We start from the raw sequence: 19,577 nt of genomic DNA on the forward strand, positions 1-19,577 counted from the left end.
AACCAAACAGACCGCAATTAACCTGCTGCTTTGGAGCAAAAAACTGTGCCTCTGCAGGCAATGTTCACTGATAGAGTATAAAGCTAAATAAAACAGATGCATTGACACATTTCCATCATAGAGTGAGCTGAATAACTGATACAGTACTTGATAATTGTTGAGCTGATGTCTCGAATATGGTGTGACTGCTTTGAGTGTTCATCAGACATTTATGAAGAGAAAAATGGAAAATGTTCCTGAAATAGCACATCCTATGACACATTAACAAATCATCCTTATTGCCTCTACAACTGTATGCACACAGTCTTAAGTAAAATAGCATGGAGACCTTCTAAAAACAGTTGTTACAGCTGAAGTGTGTGAGAGAAACCCATTCGGAGTATATGCCCAAATACCCAGGAAAACCCACAGAACAACAACAACAACAAAAAGTCATCAGAGAGAGAAAGAGAGAAGGAGAGAGGCTTGAAAGGAGCCACTTGCTTTGATTACTGGAGGATGGCTTTTTGGCTGTGGAGCATGGAAAGAGCCTCATGAGTCGAGCTCTCACCCCTCGCTTGTGGACAATCTGAGGGTAACCTGAGAAATACAGCATTAGGTCTTGTGGTTACCTAGGTGACTAACAGCCTCAGTACATTCTCGGGACGTAGACATGCAGGAAGGTGAGGGTCCAGTTAGGTCTTATTGAAATACAAAAGCTAACTCTTCGGTTCTTCAGGACAGCACCACAGAATTTTTGGAGAATTTTAAAATGAGCTCAAAGCACCAGGCATCCTTGAAAGCAAGCCTGGAAGATATAAAAATCTAAGGAATTATTTAATGAGGACATGGCTGTTGATGACAACCACGAGCAGCTGCTCTGTGAAGATGGACCCAGGCACAGCAGTGCTTTGGGCTTCAAACTAATATTCATATCATACAATGTTAACATGTTGATGATGAACACACACGATGTTGATTAAAGAACTTTTCAATAATCTTGGAGGCACACCGTACAAAAACCTCCTAGAGAGTATAACCTCTTGGTGTTGAAAGCATGGCTTTTGCTCAAACGGTGAAAAGGAGCTGAGAGAGTTTTGTGCTTCCAGATGTTTGTTGTAATCCATCTTTCATGTTGTAGCATCAAAGAGGATCTATGTACAGTATGGCCCCAAAGCAGAATGGTTATGTGCATTTTTTTCCCCCAATACAAATCCTCCCTGTCATGTCCTAATGTCTGTCAATGCAATATGCAAAATGCAAGGCAGTGTCTTAATGCTACTTGCATCTCAAACCTCAAATAAAACAGAAGTTGTTGTAGGATCGCTGTTGCTCCATTTGGAGGATAATGGGTGTTTAAAACAATAAATATATAGTTAAATAAAACTTCTATGGCAATATTACCTCTGTATAGTCGGCCTTTATGGCAGAGATGTTGGACTGGTTCACATTATATTGTGCAAATATGCCTAAGTAAGTATTTGCCGTGAGTAATTTTGGACTATAGATATTCAACATTGATGAGCATCCAAGACTAAGTTATGTAACTCAGGCAGTAACATCATTTCCAGACATTTGAGCTGCAGTGTTTCACTTATTTTTGGCTGTATTTCTTAGATGAGGTATTTTCTTTTAAATGAAAAGCCAACTGGCAAATGGTAAAACATTAATTTGCCTCCATCCACCGTACAGGCGTACTGTGGAAATTGGGATAAATTCTCTGACTATTTTCTGTTCTTTTCTTCACTTCAGAGAGGTTAGGTGTACACAGCCAAAATCCATTTATTACACAACAACATCCTCGGTTCTGATCTCCAACTTTTGCCTGTGAACACAAATTATCTGCAGAAAAACTTGCATAAAGTTGAAATGATAACATTTAAGCTAAAAAGTAACTCTGCCGTCTGCTTCACTGAATCTGTTTGAACCTATAGGAGAGCTGCCTAAGTAAAGCATCAAAACAAGTCAAAAGACAGTAGTTCACTGGGCTACATTACTTATGAATGAGTCTCCTGCACATTGTAGGTCATCAGTGTAAGCGACAGGCTCTGAAGATGATATGGAGCCAGTGTGTCACGTCAGGGAGGAAGTTAATATCTCATCAGACGGCGTCTCCTTTCACACACGGTCAAGCATTCCTCTTCTCAGTAGTAAACAAACTCGGTTTGGTAAATTAACACCGAACTCTAGGGCCAAATCCTAATCATGAATTGATGACCAGAGTGCAGAAAAACACTCTTTTGTGATTCATGCTGCACCTTCTTCTGAGTATGGAGTACATCGAGTTAAAAGTCCACAGTTTTGCCAACCTATTTCCCTTCCCACTCCAGGCTATTCTGAAAAATGTATTGTGACATTGGATAGCAGTGGGACTGGTGACAAGTCCAGGACTGCTGTAATTCATTTGTCAATCAGGTGTTGCTCAATTAATTACGGGGCCGCACTGGCAGGTAAATATAATAACAGAGATGGAGCCCACGGCATGTTTACAACCAGCCACCCAGCTATCTGGAGAGCTGATGGGAGCTCTAAGGACCTCCCATAAAGCTGGCCTATAAAGAGGTGGTTTCTAGACAATTACATCACTGAATAGACGCAATAAAAACTGACATAAATCTGTAACCTGGCCTGGCAATATCATGGAGGCCGTGTGAGAAACTGGCAGTCTGAAAAAAAAACCCAGCTGGTTGTAAAACTCAGAAGCAACAGAAGGATGATTTTGGGGTGAAAAAAAAAGATATGTGCTTCACTCGGTTGATATATTTAGATTATATGTGCATTTGACTAAATACTTTATACATACAATATTTATGCAAGAACAAAAAAAACCCCACAGCATTGGTGAAAGTAGTGCAACGCATGAGCTCATTGACTTCAGACAAACCAGAAGCAGATGGTTAAAAGCTCTTAGCTCAGATGTGGCATCTCTCATAAGGACCAATGTGTTTGTGCAAAAAAGCAAACGTCCCCGAGGAGTCAGACACTGATAATCTGCTGAAGACTGCTTCATATCGCTCTCTATTACACATAATAACTTGGAGATTTAGAGGATGAAGCTGTCATCTGTTCTTGTTACCTCCATGACATTCGGCTTCCGTTCTAATTAGGGACATGGCCAAGGTTGAACTAGATGGATATTGCTTTTGATACTGACACATATCGTCTTGGGGTCAACAGTGGGCAGTGTTGTGGGCTTTCTCCAGCCCCGAGTTTAAGATGTCGACGCTGCGTTGGTCCAAATATAAGGCAGTATTTTTCTTCCATGAAACAGGTTTGAAGAAGTGTCATCCCAGTGTTTTATGTACAAGGCACCTCAGAACCAAGAGGGACATGTTGGATACAAGCTGTGGACACTAAAATGAGGTTGTTAAAAGTGTTAATGTTGACCTTCAGATCATATTAGAGGCATAACTAACCGGAGGTGCTCGACGTTGTTAAAAAGCCACTCAATGGCTTTAAAATGTTATATCTCAAATGGGAGAAGCAGGTGAAATCTGTATGAGGAATTGTCTGAGGACACTGACGACTGTATACTGTTTTTAACACTACATATAACCAGGAAACATATTTTCTGTATGTTATTATTATCTTTAGAAGATAAAATCAGTGTCTTAATAAAACTAAGATTTAATCTGCAAACCCAATCGCAGCCTTGTGAAAGGAGATTCATCTTTTAATCAGGGTCTTTTTAAATCCCAACCAATACAATATCATATCTGGAAAAGTCTTTTTTTTTTTTTTTGCACTGATCTTCAATAGATATGAAAGCATGATTGGTGAACCAATAGAACGGCAGTAGACGCTGATCTCGAAAGTGGAATAAAGCTGAGCGACGCGGCTGTTAATCAGAAAGGAAAAGAACAAGCAGTCACGGCGGTCCGATTAACGTTTGCCCTTTTGTTTGGATGACAAAACAGATGTGACGCCTGGTGAGAGTGCGATAATGTCGAGCGCTGCTGGTGCTTTCCCCTGCTGCTCCTTTCAATAAAGGCCAAAGCCTTGTATCATATATATTGAAAAATGGGTGCTTTTGTCCTGAAGAACCAAGTATATTAAACCAATTTGACGATACATGCACACAAAAACACTCATGCCAGACTTTTGCCTTCCTCGAAAGAAAAGAAACTGACCTCACCGGCGTCTGGAGTGACGGCCGCTTCAACATTGGGCTGCAGCTGACTGAACAGCTCATCAGAAATGTAATTCACAGTCACCTCTGAGAAACAAAGCTGCCTTTGCCACTTTTCCCGGCTGCGATACAAAACAATAAGACAGAATGCCCTACGAGGGTCATAAACGGAGCGAAATGTAATTACCACAGGACACGTTGTAACCAGCTTTGTAAACTACAGCCATTAAACCCTCCACTGCACAGTATCCTCTCCACCAATGAGCCGACGCAGCCACCAAAAATACTTAAAACACCGAAAAATGAATATAAAACTCCTGTGTTACACCACCAAAATGAGCCTGCGCCGATTCATTGCGGCTTAACTGCTACATTCACCTCAAGGTGTATAATTCAGGAGTCATTTGCCTCAAAGGTAAGGACAAGCTTGAGGGTGAAACAGCACTAGTCTTAAATCAGCTTGATCCATAAATCCCCCAAAACTGGCTAATAAATAATTGCCCCCCCCCCGACATGAGTACCAACTGAAATATATTCATCGAGCACGCACAGCTGATTGGAATCAATATATTTTAGGTCAATGATTGTGCTGAAGCATACAATTTGATGAACGTCTCCGCTGAGCTTGCTGCTTCTTTGTTGTGTGGAGTGTGAAGAGCGTATATGTACAGTAACGTGCTGCTGATAATGATGGCCTGAAGGTCCACAAGGGACAGCAGGATTTTAATACAGTGTGCAAAAACTGCTTGCTCAGAGTGAGATTCAAATTAAAATTATTAAACCTATCTTTAAATGGGAAAGCCAGAGTGTAATCAGTGTGAAATTGGGCGAGATAGTTAATCATTTCTGCTGTTATTTTACTCTAGTAAAATTAGTGCAACTGATTTTATGTTTTAACTTGCATCAACATCTGGGCTTTTAATTAAAAAAAAATTATAAAAAGTGTATTTTATTGGATTCACAAATGTTATGATTAATGCATTTTTCCACAGTTTAGGTGTACAATTTAAATTCCTCTTCTTGATTTTACCAGCCTTGAAATGGACCAACCTAAATAAATAAAGTGTAAATGATTGATTGAGGGGTGTTTTATTAAGAGCCTTCTATTGATGAGATTTTATAGAGTTTAGTATCAAGCTCCTTGCTGTTTTTTCAGCAGCGTGGTGCCAAGAAGGCGGGGTTGCCTAAAGTAGGCCATGACTCAAAGGAAGCACAACTTATCTTCTGACAGTCACGCTTAAGATAGTGTTACGGCCAGTGGCACAATGCATGTGCAGCTTTATTCGTGGCCTGAGCATCTCTCACCGCATTCGGACAGTGGCTCTGAGTTACACTTAATGGCAGGCTTGACCCACTAATTGAATTAGTGTCAGTGACCTTTCTCTGTTTCACTTAATGCTAATGTTTCCACACAGGTAAAGTGTAAAACCATCTGAATAATGAAAAAGCTTATGGAGAGGTGGCTTAGCATTACAGTCACACGAGTTTGACTGAACTCATCACTTGCATGTTTTCTCTGCTGGTTAAACAATTGAGTCTAAACTTACATACGGATGCAGATTAATTGAAAGGAAAGACAAGTATCACCTTCTTGCAGCCTGGTTCTTCGACATGTGTGTTTTCGACATGTGTGCACAGATAAATGTGGTGTTGTTTGACCTTTATACAGTTTTTTGATTAAGATCTCAATCACCAAGCAGTTCCCACTCTGCCTTATTGTAAAAAGTTATAAAGATACTATTGCACAACAATGTTCAATTTTTAAAATAATTATTTTCACCATTAAATTCATAAGGAAAACACTCATAATTTCAATGTACAAAAAAACTCACACAATAGCATTACTATATCAGATCAGCTTCAAGTTAATACATCCATCTTCTTTAATGCTTTCTCCAATATAGAGTAATAAACTGAACACCTGCACCAAACTGGACACTCATTCCTAATATAGCTTCTTTCAACTCCTGTCAACACAACAGAGTGAAAAACTAAAATATATAATAACTAGCTAATGGAAGCTATCAAGTTCATCACAAGGCTACACCATGTCTACGTCTGTCCATATATGGACAAAATATGTAAGTCACAAATCAGGTATGGGCGATCCCCCTACCGGATGAAAGCAGCATGAGTGACATCAGAGAGCGATTCTCAAGCTTTGCACCAATGTCCAAATTCGAATTGAAATTCCTGGGTGACAGCAAGATCTTATCGTTTCTTCAGGCATATTATAATCAGTAGTCGTTTTCTGGGATGTTGAAAGTCTCTTCTGTGAATGATTTTATCTGGCAGTGGACCTCAGAGTCGCCGTCCCCTCTTTCTTCATTTTAATGTGACTCTTTGGTCGTGGTTCAAATGGCTTTCTAGTTCAGAGGTAATTCATCTCTGCAGAACGTTGGATTACTTCACTGATACAATCTGATTGTAGTTCACTGGTGCTAAATCCAAAATAGCATCTGCCAAGTTACAAAAGCCATGGAGTGATGCATTTTTGTTTATACTACCCTGAAGTGGATGGACTTGTAAAGTAAAGTAAAACACCACCGTCTCTCGGCTATTAGCCCTGGAAGTATTTTACAGAGAGATTGTTTTATGAGTTTACTCTGAGCCTTTCAGAGAGCCACTTATGGTAATGACCATTATTGACACTAATAACAAAATAACATGACAGATTTATTTAGCGTGAAATGCTGTGGAAAGACTAATTTCACGTTGGCAGTCCTCCCGCCAGGTATTAAAGCGAGTGATTCCTAGGTGTTAATCTCTTAACACCTTAAGCTGTTGCCTGCAGACGACCAGACAGATGGTATCAAAGTCAACATCAGACAAACCACTGGCTCTTTCAGCAGGACTTAAACCAAAATGAAAACAACAACGTCACTGCATCTGCAGAGTGAAAATTAAAGCTACTTCATTTGTTTAAATCCTAAAATACAAAGCCATGTTATGTAACATGCCGCAAAGATATTACACAGCTTCAGCCGACACATATCACAATTTCCAAATCTCCATTCATTCTCGGGTGCTTTATATCGCTGGATCTAAACCAAGCGAAGGCAACCACAAACACTATACATGATTTAGAGTCATGCATTTCCATGTGTAGGAGGAAACCCAAGTATACGTGAACAGGGAGAACATCAAGTTCAACAACAAAGATCCTCAACTGGATTGAGGGAAAGTCTAACCACTAAACCACTGTGCAGCTCCTGTATTGATATTCATTCACGATAATTAAGTTGAAGCAAAATCCCAGGTCATCTGCTATGTCGGCTTGTCAATACCTCTTTCGATGTTAAATTTGAACTCCCACATCTTTTCAAAGGTCAACCCAGTGTTAGCTTACAGTGGGACATTAGCAGAAGGTCATATTGTCATGTGGTCAAATTTTTTTTTTGGCCCAGTTAAATCTAATCTAATCAGCCAGAGCCAGGGGAGGCTATTTTTTAAGCTCAGCATTGGTTGACTTTAACACTTCATTCCAGAGTTTAGGTCCCAAAGCTGTGTGTGTTGTTATTGAGCTGAACAGGGACAAAAGTGACAGACTGCAGGCAGTTAGCAATTAACCGAAATTACATACAGAGGGGGAGGAGAGGAGGGCAGCGGATGAAGCGTCCTGCTGGCAGCACGTGCTGGCATGCTTGGCACAATTCCTCCCAAAGAAAAAGGGTATTATACAAATTAGCTCATCAGAAGTTAAACCAACTCAGCATATCACCAAACTGGAAAAATAAAATAATAATAAATAATTGTGACTATTTTGATGTTTTGCCAAAGTGATTCATGTGAAGAGTAAAAATCTACTCTACAGATGATCTCTGTGCCTCAGAATAATGAGGGCACATTGATGTAATATTTACACACAGTATGTTTACATTGGGACTGGAGCTAGATTTTATGGAAAGATATCAGAGAAAACGATGCTGATGCCTTTCGCTCTACTTGGAGGGCAGCTTTCACTGCTTTCAGTGAAATATGAAGTTCAAACCACAACTACGCTTAAATGGGGAGGCAGTAAGTGATATTGTGAGTTCAGTATCGTGATGTTTGGTTTCACAGCCCTTGTTGGCTCTTTAATTTTCTGTGTTGATGTAAGACATATTCTAAGAGCATTTGAAACTGGTGGGAAACTGAACTCACAAAGAAGCTCATGACACCAAGTGAATTGGATCACGTACAAAGCTGTCTATACAGAAAAAGCAGTCAACCATTTAAAAATGTGCCACTGGATATAATTTACCAGGAAAATTCAACCATAGGTACAATGCTGCCATCTCTTTCTGCAAACAAAGATTAAACATATAGGTCCTCTGCAGTGGCTGCCTTTGCCATTCAAAAAAGGTTATGGATTTCCTATTACTACGGCAAATATTTCCAATGCTCTATAACAAATGATAGCAGACATGTAACCCAACTGAGCCGCCAACAGTGGACATCTGCTGATTGCAATTCTGCTTTTGCAAGTGTTAGATCTGCAGATCCAAGCCAATAAAATGAAGATGATTCAAACACAGTGCCCACTGTGTAATGAAAAAGCCTCATTTTGTATTGGATAAATCAGATGCACGATAAGGGAGGTGGATACCGATCTGCTATTTGTTCCCATTTGGTGGGCCCAAATACAAATAAGCTCCGAGGCTGTAGTCGGGCAGAGCGGTATGTCATCGCTGTTATTTAATAAAAGTCTGAAGTTTCTTTTGGCAGTCGGGGAAAAAAAGGCAGTGAAATTCACTTAAGCATGAGTCAAATAGGAAGGCACCGTTGGCGGTCAGTCTGACTTGGAAACAAACCAGACCATTATTTTGTTCAGCAGCTTGAAATAAAAATACACAGCTTTAAATTTTAAATGTTTTTGCTGAGTTATGAATTCACTCATTTTGGGACACAACTTCTATTTGTGCACTGCCAATAACACGATACATCTGAGTCCAAATGGGATTTTGAATAGATCTGTTTTAACTGCCAAATGAACTGAAGCCTCGACTATTCCCTTTAGAATTATTACATAACAATGTTCAGCCTGTGTTATCTTCACCCATCTGTGCCAACGCTAGAGGATGGTTTGGCACTTCAATATAAACATACAGTATATCACAATAGGTACTACAATCAGGCTATACACATTGGACCTTTGCAAAATGTTTGGGTCAGAAGTTTTTATTATTCATTTATGTGTACAACACTTTGTGTACCTCTGATTGTTTGAAGTGCTTTATAAATAAAGATGGATTGGCTTGGGTAGGAAGTGTATCACCACTGATTTAGTAGCGACAAGCGCAACAAATTACCCTGTCCAACAAATCAAGCTACAGTTATGCAAGTTTTTGCAATTGTTGGTCAAGTTGATCAAATCCTGGTGGCTTATGGTACATGTAAAAAAATAAAATACATTAAAAATGAACAGTTTATGTGGTGAGACACTCCAGTGTGGCATTAGTGCAGGTCCCAGACGTGGATAAATTCGGACCTTTTTCAATTAGTAAGTTGCCTTGTGCACCAGTCATCATAATTACTTCTCGCAACATCAATTAGCAAAGACAGAGCTTGTTCTTGTCTTTAAGACTTTGGTCTTTCCACTCTGTGTGAGTATCTGCACAGATTGGTGATCTGAGGACTCGATGCCAAGGTTCTTCATGAAGGAGCACACAGCCTCCCCGGCCATAATGACACACCATCAGGCGGTCGAGGCATTTATTGGAATCTGGGTTGGGAAAAAGAGCAGTCCTTGCCTTTAATTGCAATGATTTGTCATTGGCAAGTGCTCCAATAATAGTCCATGTCTGAGAAAATCTAGCAGCAAGAATAAAAGAAGTGGTCCTTTGCCCATTCTACTCCAATCATTTTAAAGACTATCAGGCAAAAAAAAAAAAGGAGAAAGAAGGAATTTTCTCACACTTTGCTGCAAAAATTCAAAGCTTTCAGGAAGAGGACGGCCAAAGAGGAGAGAGCATTTATGACTCACTTTCAAGTGAGTCATCCATCTGTACTCCAGCTGCTGACAGGAAAACTTGCCCTGATGCTACAAGTCCCTCAGAAAATCGCATTAATGGGATGGAATGAATTGAAAGGATTATTCTGACAAGACAGCAAGCGTTTGTATTTCACATAAACAGTCTGGGATCCGAAAACAACCTTTTGAACTTGCATCTAATTTTCTCCATGCAGAGACAAACAGATTGACATTCAAAGTGGAATGATGCCGTGTTTATGTGGAACTTCACACAAAACTTTCTCGATGTCAAACTGAATGATTTATACTATTGATTATCTTCTTATTTGCCGTTTATGTTACTTAACAACTTGGTTTTTATCCTGTTCCCATTATGATGATGAAAACGTATTTGCCAGTTATGTGACAACATGATGTATGAGCTGAAAGAGAAGACACTATTATTAAAATGAGGGGCATGATTTGTGTTTATGATGTTGTTTTCTTATGTATATCCATTACTTGTTTATTTTACGATGTAAATCACTGGGTTTTCAAAAATGGGAATCTATTTCATGCTCTGGGACTCGGAAAATAACTTCATATTTTTGCTGGCGTCCTAACTGATGATGTATGATATTTTAGTAGGCTATGCAAATTAAAATGTATCCCTGCAAAGCAAGTGGTTTCAAGAAAGTATCCACATCTTTGTATAATAGGACCTCTTCAGTTTAGGCACAATTTAGCATTTTCTATCTCATTCTCCCAGCACTCTTTGCATTAGTGCACTCCACTTAGGGTCGATATACAGATACACTCAGCCACTCGTCTTTCATCATAAAACTTCAGCTTCTATCAGTCTCTTGCAGTTTGGTTTCTATGTGTGAAACAAAGGAGTGGTTAGAAAAAAACAAAACACTATTAAAAGGCACTTCTCATGGCACACCGAGTCCATCTGGGAATAAAACACAGACTTTACAGTTAGCTTAAAGGACTAGTAAAGAACTACTGCATTATGCATGAAAACCTATGTTCATGGATTTATCACGTGATATTGTTGCAAGATTCATGTGGCAACATGATTATTCATTTTGCCGGATAATTAAAGCCACAAACGTGCTGAATGAGCACAATGGTTATGTAGCCTTGATTGAAAAAGAAGTGCCACATGTGCAGCTTCAAAGGTCTAGAGAGGGATGAACGTTTATGAAAGAACTAAATTTTCAACGGCATCTCAACTATTTTCCTTTATTAAAACCCTTAGAACCTACGCTGTCAAAATGCTGCAGCATGCTGCAGGAGATAACGAATCTCATACAACTCAGCAAGCATGTTGATAATGAATCATATCAAAGAGTTACATAATCCTGTGTTCTATGGAGATAGTGTATATAATACTGCATCCCTTCACTCACACTGCATTATACAGGTCATTTAATTAAGTGCATCTTGAGGATTATGGGCTGCCTTGTGCTCCCTTGTCCACATGGGGCCTTTAAGCACTGCAATCATCCACGTCGGATCCATCCCCAATGCTTCTATTACAATTCATTATCTGCAACGTTTTTATCACAATTGATTGCTTGAGTGATGCTTGTTCTCGCTTCCCCGACTCAAATTGACAGGCAGAGTCCCGTTACTTCCAATAAGCTCCTTCTCCACACCCTTTGTGCCTTGAGAAATATCGCAGGGACTTGAAAACTGGAACGCTCAAGCAAAGGTTAAGTCAATCAAATGACTCCTCTAAAAAGGCAACGTGGAAAACAGCCTGAGGCTATTTGGGGCAGTTGATTGCTGTCCACTGAATGGACTGGTAAGAAGATAAACAAGTACAGGTTGCAGGGAAGCCGCTCCCACTACATCATTCACTTCTCCACCTGCCACTCTGTCATTGTTTCCATATTTTAATCTCTTAAATGCTTTCCCCGTTTGAATCTCGGTCAGATTCATTTCCACGGTGGACATTGCCAGTAGAATTCACTCAACAGACTTTAAATGCCATCGCCTGAAATAATGAAAAAGATGCTAAACACTCCTGCAGACTCAACTCTGATGATGGATGTGTGACTCAAAGAAACAATCCCATAAAGATGCTAGAACAATTTAAACCACACCCATAAAAGTGTGTGTATGTGTGTGTGTGTGTGTGTGTGTGTGTGTGTGTGTGTGTGTGTGTGTGTGTGTGTGTGTGTGTGTGTGTGTGTGTGTGTGTGTGTGTGTGTGTGTGTGTGTGTGTGTTAAAATGCACTTAACATAATGAAGAATAATCTTTCAGTATTTTACAGGAGACCACATCCCCCATCCGTTCACTACTTTAAACAATTTGTAACGCCTGTGTCGATAATAAAGACTGTGACCAACAGAGTCCGTGTTGGACTGTAAAACGCGGCTGAGACACTCCTACATTCGGGCCAGATGATGTGATAATCAATGACAGGAACGTCAGAACTGCTAGATCACAGATAAATGCCAGCAGAAAGGTCATTCATCATTTTGTATCATAAAAAAAGTCTACAGGGCTCTTCAGTGTTCAGACTGTCGACATATGAGCTCAGAGTTTTGTTGCTTGCCTCGGCTAATGTTTTAACACTCATTAATAGATGGATGATACTAAACCTACATACCTGCAAAGTTAAGCATGTTTGAGTCTTTTTTTTATTTATTTTTTTTAAATAATTTAAAGTATACTACAATTACCATATTGCAACTTGTATTAATGCGGGATCATTAATAAAGAATTACGACCTGCTTTATATTGTGTGGTTTTTCATTCAGCCCTGACCTATTGAGGAATGGACTCAATTAAAACTCTGAAACACGTATCTGGTACCGAAATGTTACGAACAAATCTTTTAAGTCTTTTTCTTTGTTGACTTTTGATGGACAGATGCAGAATAATTCCATCCCATGGGAGTTTTGAAGATGGCATCCATCCGTCACAATATAGATATTGTCCAAATTGATCACACTATCTATACATTGCCACTATTTCACCATCTAACAAATCGACTTCAAGGATAAAATGTTTACTTGCTATTCAATACATCCCAACATCAAATAACATGGATAGAATTTTTGTTATAGATGAGGAACAACTGGCCGGTCACTTTACGATGGAGGCACAACCTAGCTGCTTTACATTCTAATCTACATTTGCACACTTTTGAACCACATGCATATAAGGAGGACAGACATTGACACTAGACAGTCTGAAAGCCCAAAATCCTATCTCAGTTCTCAATTGACACAAAGCATCCCTGGATCATCTGTATTTAACCTTTTTTCAGTCTGCTTTAGCCCTCTTCATGGCCACATGCCCTCAAGATTTGGGATTGCGAATCCTCACTGCAGGACTCCTCGCTCAGCACTCAGCAAAACACATCTGAACTTCATATGTAAAAAACTCTGCATCATCCTCGAGTCCAGTGAATTCTTTTCAGTTCATCTCCAGAAATTCTTCATCATATATTGGATTTAAATTTTTGAATTAGGCCGCAAAAATCCAATTAGCTCATTGTGTGTGATAGATTTGACATGAGAGACAACCTAAACATATTGATTTAAGGTTATTGGAGGATATCGTGGTTATGTGATCGCGGCGGCGAGACACGTAAAGATGAACATACTTTTGGGAAACATAATGATTCCGAGCTTTGGCTGCTACTGAATGGAATTACATGTATCCATTTTTCAGGAAAGAAAAAAATAAATCCAAAGCAATGTAACGATGCACACTGATAATGTGATGCATGGTTGATGGATCAGTCATCGGTTTGTTTCGCTTTTTGACGTCTCAATGCCCCACAAATTGCTGTTTGTGCTTCAACTGAAGTCAAAATGTGTAACACTGGTCATCCAACAGATATTGTCTTTTTGGCTCCATGTTGGTCTTCTGAACCAACATGACGGACTAACACTTAAACCCTGTTGCCAACAATTGCTTTCCCGACAGCGACAATATCAGAATGACTAAAGAGGTTATTGAAGTAAAGGTGACAACTTGTTATGACGCAGACTTCAGGTCACAGTGTCCTGTCTGATAACTTGTGTTTTGGTTTCAAATTAGCTTTGAGTCGCATCCCAAGTACGCTTCTGTTTAATATCCATCTCTGGCACAGAGATGACCCATCACATTCAAGAGATGTTCATTACGCTAGATGCCACAACACTTTTCAATAAATGAAAATAGCCCATCTGCAGCAAAAAAACTGATGCAAGTCAGTACCGACATTAAATCTATCTGCTGCCGGGCCATCAATTCCTATCAAGGACACAAAGAACAAGAGAAGCTTGTTAGATGAATATCAGTGTTAAGACCCAAGCTATGCATTCGGCTGATAATAGCAAACGTCAGGTCCAAATTGACAAAGTGCTTCATCCCCATTCGAGTAATAGTGTACTTGTGAAAGCATGTGCCTCAGTTTGTGGGGGTGAGAGGTTGGAGGTGCTGCTTTGTACGGCTGAACCAGAGAATAATTTATCATTGTGTGACATACTGATTAGTCTGCACCCTGCGAGGCTTTGCTCAGCAGTATGCGCTAATGCACTGTACGTGTGGAAGTAGAAATGTACATGTGTGTAGAAAAAGATTTGGGATATGCACGTAAAGGTGTCCAACACAAAGATAAAATGACAATTTTTTTCTGCTGCGATACATTTAATCAAAATGACACTTGTGAATGTATAAATAGATTTAAAAACAATACACTTCAAGCTCTACAATAAGAGCAGATGACATAATTTACCCAGTGAAGCTGAAGGACTTCTATCGTGGGGTCGATGGCAAGAATATATGTGCATTCAAGTTTGGTGAGATTTATAGAAAGATATTAAGGTGCTGCTTCTTTTCCTGTCTTGGTCTCACTCACAGGGGGATGAACTTGTGACTGTTTATGACCTGATGCAATCATCTTGTTATTTTTCCTCTGATATGAAAGCATGCGGTCCTTACAATCTGCACAGTGAATACAAACCCAAGAGGACAACCCGATAGCCTCTTGGCTTGCAAAGTGTGCTCTCCTACAACATGATCTTTACAAAGACGAGTTTCTTTTTTTGCTGCAAGCTGAATCTATATACTAACAGTACAACGATGTCGAACAAATCCAGAGCGTTCTCTCAGCTCACGTTCAAATCTGCAGCCCAGCTGAGAAATTACCCCAACATATACCACATGGAGGCTTTTGTAGAAACCTACAACCCCCCCCCCCCCCCCCGCTGGCTCCCAGTGGAGCAGCTCAGGTGGCCGTCAGCGCAGGGATGTGATCGTACTGGGCAGCTCCCAGCTGTGAACATGTCTGGCTGTATGAATGTTAAGCAGAGCGTGCACTTTTTGTAAAACCTCGTCTCTGGAGGGTTCTTGGAAAATTCAAAAGGGTACAAAAGACTCAAAGTTGAAGCAGAGGGTGACAGCTGCCACAAAGTCTTTACAACTGTATCAAAATACAATTTTCATATTATATGCAAGATAAGTGAGCCGAGTTGTCGGGTCAACATTGTTTTTCCAGTGTGAAAATGTTTGCCACATTTTGGTTTTTACATTTTCTCTGCTTACAGGAGGCATTTTGACTCGCCTGGACATTTCACTGTTGATAAAGTGACATAAAATCCAAATGAACGGATGAAACTCATTGCCTTAGGCTCAATATTGTACAGGAATGCTATTCAATACTAACCTTCATCATCATTAGCTTTGTTCGATGGAAAGAAAACTCTGGCTTCATTTAATGTACATTGAAAACAAATTTCAATCTTAAACGAGTTAATCTAACAACAAAGAAAAATACAATGGGAATTGTGCCTCACAGAGTGAGAAAATACCTCCAATAAATCTTCCTTTGTGCTAACACAATCACAACTTCTGAATTTATTTAACTTTCAGACATTTATTCGATTCACCTTCTCAAGTTTTAAAACGAGCTGAGAAGTTTTTGAAGACAGTTTGTGTTGTAGGTAGTGTGATGGTAGAAACTTTTTTAGCCTCAAGTGCCACAAATAATTTGTTTAATTTATTGATAGTAACCTTTTTCAAGGTTTTGTATTTTTAAATCTTGTTATTCCTTGCTGGACTGTCAAGAAAAATGAACAAAGAGGACATGTCACTTTCTAGCCAGAGGCTGTGGCAGACTGAATTGGTATTCCATATTTTTTATGGACATGCCTTACTGTCTATAAACCTTATTTATCCAGGTGGATCAATTGAAAACCAGCTCATACCTGAGATGAAACGCTAAAGTCACAGCTCTTTTGAGGCATGTTTGAGGATTTATCTATTTATTTATCTTTTCTTTTTTTTTTTTTTTTTTTTTTTAGGAGACATGGAAAACGGGCAAACTTAAGACAAAGGTCAAGGAAAAGCTGTAATAAATTATCCAAGTTTTCCTTCTGGACTAATAATTGATGAAGCAAGCCATTTATGTCAGCTTGGGCTCCAGGAAATAAAACACATTTTACTCTGAGTAATAAGGAAATTAACTGGTTGATGATTAATTCATTTTTGCACAGCCTTACAGTAAGAGTTAGTCCCAACCTAAAAATAAGCATCATGGGCTTTAAGTCACCCACAGCTGTGAATAGAGCCATTACAGCTTGAAATATGCAATTTTTGATTTTCCAACCAAATTTAGAGCAATTTCAAGCCCTACTATGACCATCTGCTCTTATCTTTTCCCCTCTCGTGCGAAGCATCAAAACCTGTATCAAATGCTTGTCAGGCAGCACAAGCTCAGATATTCAGGAAATAATGTGTCTCCCAAACACCTGTGCAGAATACAGATCACATCAAGAGGCAAAGAGAGCCGGACGTGTCGGCCGTGACGTCTGTATCATCTCACTGTGGCAAATAATCAATGTCATGCCAGCCGAACGCAGGAAGACGGGAGGCAAACCCGCTGCTGTTGAGTCAGGCGTGTAAACTGTTGCGCCGTGCGTGACCGTTCACGGTGCCCCTGAATGAAAACACCGCTGCAACATCTCTTTGAAACAACAGTGAGTTAATACACAGACACTGATGCTTCTGTTCTTTGTCTCAACACCTCTCAGAGGTCGTGCCAGGCCACCGTTTTCCAGCTACCAACAGTTACACATTAAGAGTCCTCTGTTTACTTGTCATGTCTCTGAATATGCATACAGTTTGGCAGAGTTATGATTAATTATTCTAATTAGGAGATCAGGTGAGTTTACTAAGCAGCTGTTTGATGGACGGGCTGATTTTGAGTTGGGACCACTTCCCGCACTGCTCTATTTTATTTAATGAGACTCTTGTAGCAGATATACACTACACTCTACATTGTGTCTTTCATATTACTGTAAAATAAAGATGATATGTACATATGAAGATTTTATAATTCCATTAGATTACTATGGAATTTAGTGACCAAAAAAAATGAACAAAAAATTTAAACTTGACACAAATTGCTTCATTTTTAAGATCTCAAATACAGAAATTCAGAACTTTCCATTGGATAAGTTGGAACTGGCTTTTTTTATCCCACTGAAAACTGTCATTTTTTTTAAAAGTCACATCACCCTCTCCCAAAGCATCTACTGAGCTCAAATATTCTACTCAACATCCACATACTGACTAACAACATGACTGCATTATTTGAGGGTTTTGAGCAAGTCTTAGAAACTTTGACAAATCATGACAAGGAAAGGAAACAGCGAAATGACAGTGACAGCTACAACATCAGATATCGGTAAGCCATTACACATCTATCAGCAAGGATAAGAAAAACTTCAGCTTTCTGTAGTTTTAGCTTTACATCAATGTCTCAATGAGTGTCTTACCCTCCGAGAAGCTGATGAGCCCCAGAAGGTGCAGCAGCTTGATGGATGCAAACACCAGCACCACAATGCCCACCGTCTGCAGCCCCTCAGTCTCCCAGATGGCGCTCAGCATTGCTCCACCCTCTGGCCACTCCGTGCCACCATAGCCTGACCCGAACCCGGACCCAGAGCCAGAGCCAGTCTCGTCTCCCTCTGGACCAATGCCAGGACCAGCGCTCCCACCTGGCCCTGTGCTCCAGTTCCCCTGCACCCACTCCAGTGCTACGGCGGCCCACGAGCACCGGCCGGGTGCCCCCCGGCACCCCCCTACTGCTTGTTCGGCCCCTAGATCCAGTCTGTGCCAGGTAAGAGGACGAGGTTGAAGATCAGACCGAGGGGACACGGCTTCAGGTTTGTGAAGTCATGAGGGTCTCTCTGATGGCGAGGGGGTCACTCAGAATTTAAAAGAGATCACTCAAAGGGAAATGAAGCCCACATGCTGATGCCAAAGGTTCCTCCTCCTTTTTCCTTTCCCGTCCTCGCAGATGAGAATACATGTAAGAGGTGTGGAGAAGCAGGGCGAGCAAACTCTGCTCTTCTCAGACAGTTTGTGGCTCTCTCACTCTTTCAGACGCACTGACTGGCTCGCTGCAAAGTAGAGGGAGGGGAGCGGAGAGGGAGTGGATACGAGTGAGGAGGGAGGGGAGAGGAGATGGAGGCAGAGGGGAGGTGTGGTGCTAGAAGATGCACAACTGCTCAAGAGCACAAGAGAACAATGTTCACTCTGATTTAAAACAAAAAATCATTGTGAAACACAAATACCAACAGCAGGAAATATGTTTATGATTTAAAGTTTACTGTCACATAAAAAGGGAACTAATTTGTGGTTACAGAGACAATTCAAGTTGAAGATAGTTCATAGAAAATAATAAAAATTCACAGGCTTTGCTGCTAATAATTATGTTGCTGCATTTCACAGTGAAACAAATTAATTCTGCTGCTTCAAAACAATAAAATTATTAGAATCCAATACTCTCAAGAGTCTTATTCCTCCAACATTTAAAGCAAGAAAAAGTGGAAAAACAAACAAAATTCAACAATGCTTTCATCCACCCGGTCTTCAAATGCACTAGTATAAGAAAGAAATAACAAGAAGAGTCCAGTCAGGTTGTATGAACTGATGAAGAAACCCCCAGAAACAAAGTAGATGTGTGGATGTGGAAAAAAGAGACTGGTTTAAGGAGTTGGGCTTTGCAGTAAAGGAGTGAAGATACCACCATCTACTGGCCTGAAGAGTTTCAAATTCATCATAGTCATCATGCACCAGAACTTTTATTAGATCTTTACCGGGTATCCAATACAGTGAATAAGACAAAGTACTATCAATAAAGTAATATGAAGAAACAAACTAACACTATTGCTCTCACAACTGTGCAATATTGCACATGATCTGATAAAGCTCAGGAGGTAAACAAACGTTTGTTATTTGCAGCTCCAAACAACGTTTCTTTTTACTGTATTTGAATTTTTATCCTCACAAAATTCTTCTGTAATGATTCCTGCAGCTTTAATTCCATCTCAAGGAAACTTGGCCATATATCACTCATGCACACGCAGGGAGCCGCCTTAATTACAATCACATCACAGCAGGACATTATTTTGCAAATGTGAAAGAAAGTGTATTTCCCCACGTACAATATCAGTTGCGGTTTTTACAAGACATTGTAAAGCAAATGCACACCTTTCCTTTTTTGACACCATTCCGCATCA

The 19,577-nt window shown here is 40.0% G+C and overlaps 1 protein-coding gene across 3 annotated transcripts in view; it reads right to left on the reverse strand.

Annotated features, from left to right (window-relative positions):
* Window positions 1–19,577, reverse strand: part of kcnip4a (potassium voltage-gated channel interacting protein 4a) — a gene marked incomplete at its 5' end in the record, with an annotated part of 127,419 nt that overhangs the window by 9,936 nt on the left and 97,906 nt on the right. Inside the window, one exon of one of the 3 annotated variants that reach the window (XM_080519463.1) lies at window positions 480–579. The exons of 1 other annotated variant lie outside the window; for it this stretch is intronic. In XM_080519463.1, coding sequence (XP_080375589.1) covers window positions 480–579 — 100 coding nt within the window. Of the gene's footprint in view, window positions 1–479; window positions 580–17,828; window positions 17,956–19,577 lie in introns of those variants that run through there. One more of the 3 variants, XM_080519464.1, reaches the window with a different exon arrangement.

Source organism: Blennius ocellaris (assembly GCF_963422515.1).
Source record: "Blennius ocellaris genome assembly, chromosome: 23".
Taxonomy (NCBI): Eukaryota; Metazoa; Chordata; class Actinopteri; order Blenniiformes; family Blenniidae; genus Blennius; species Blennius ocellaris.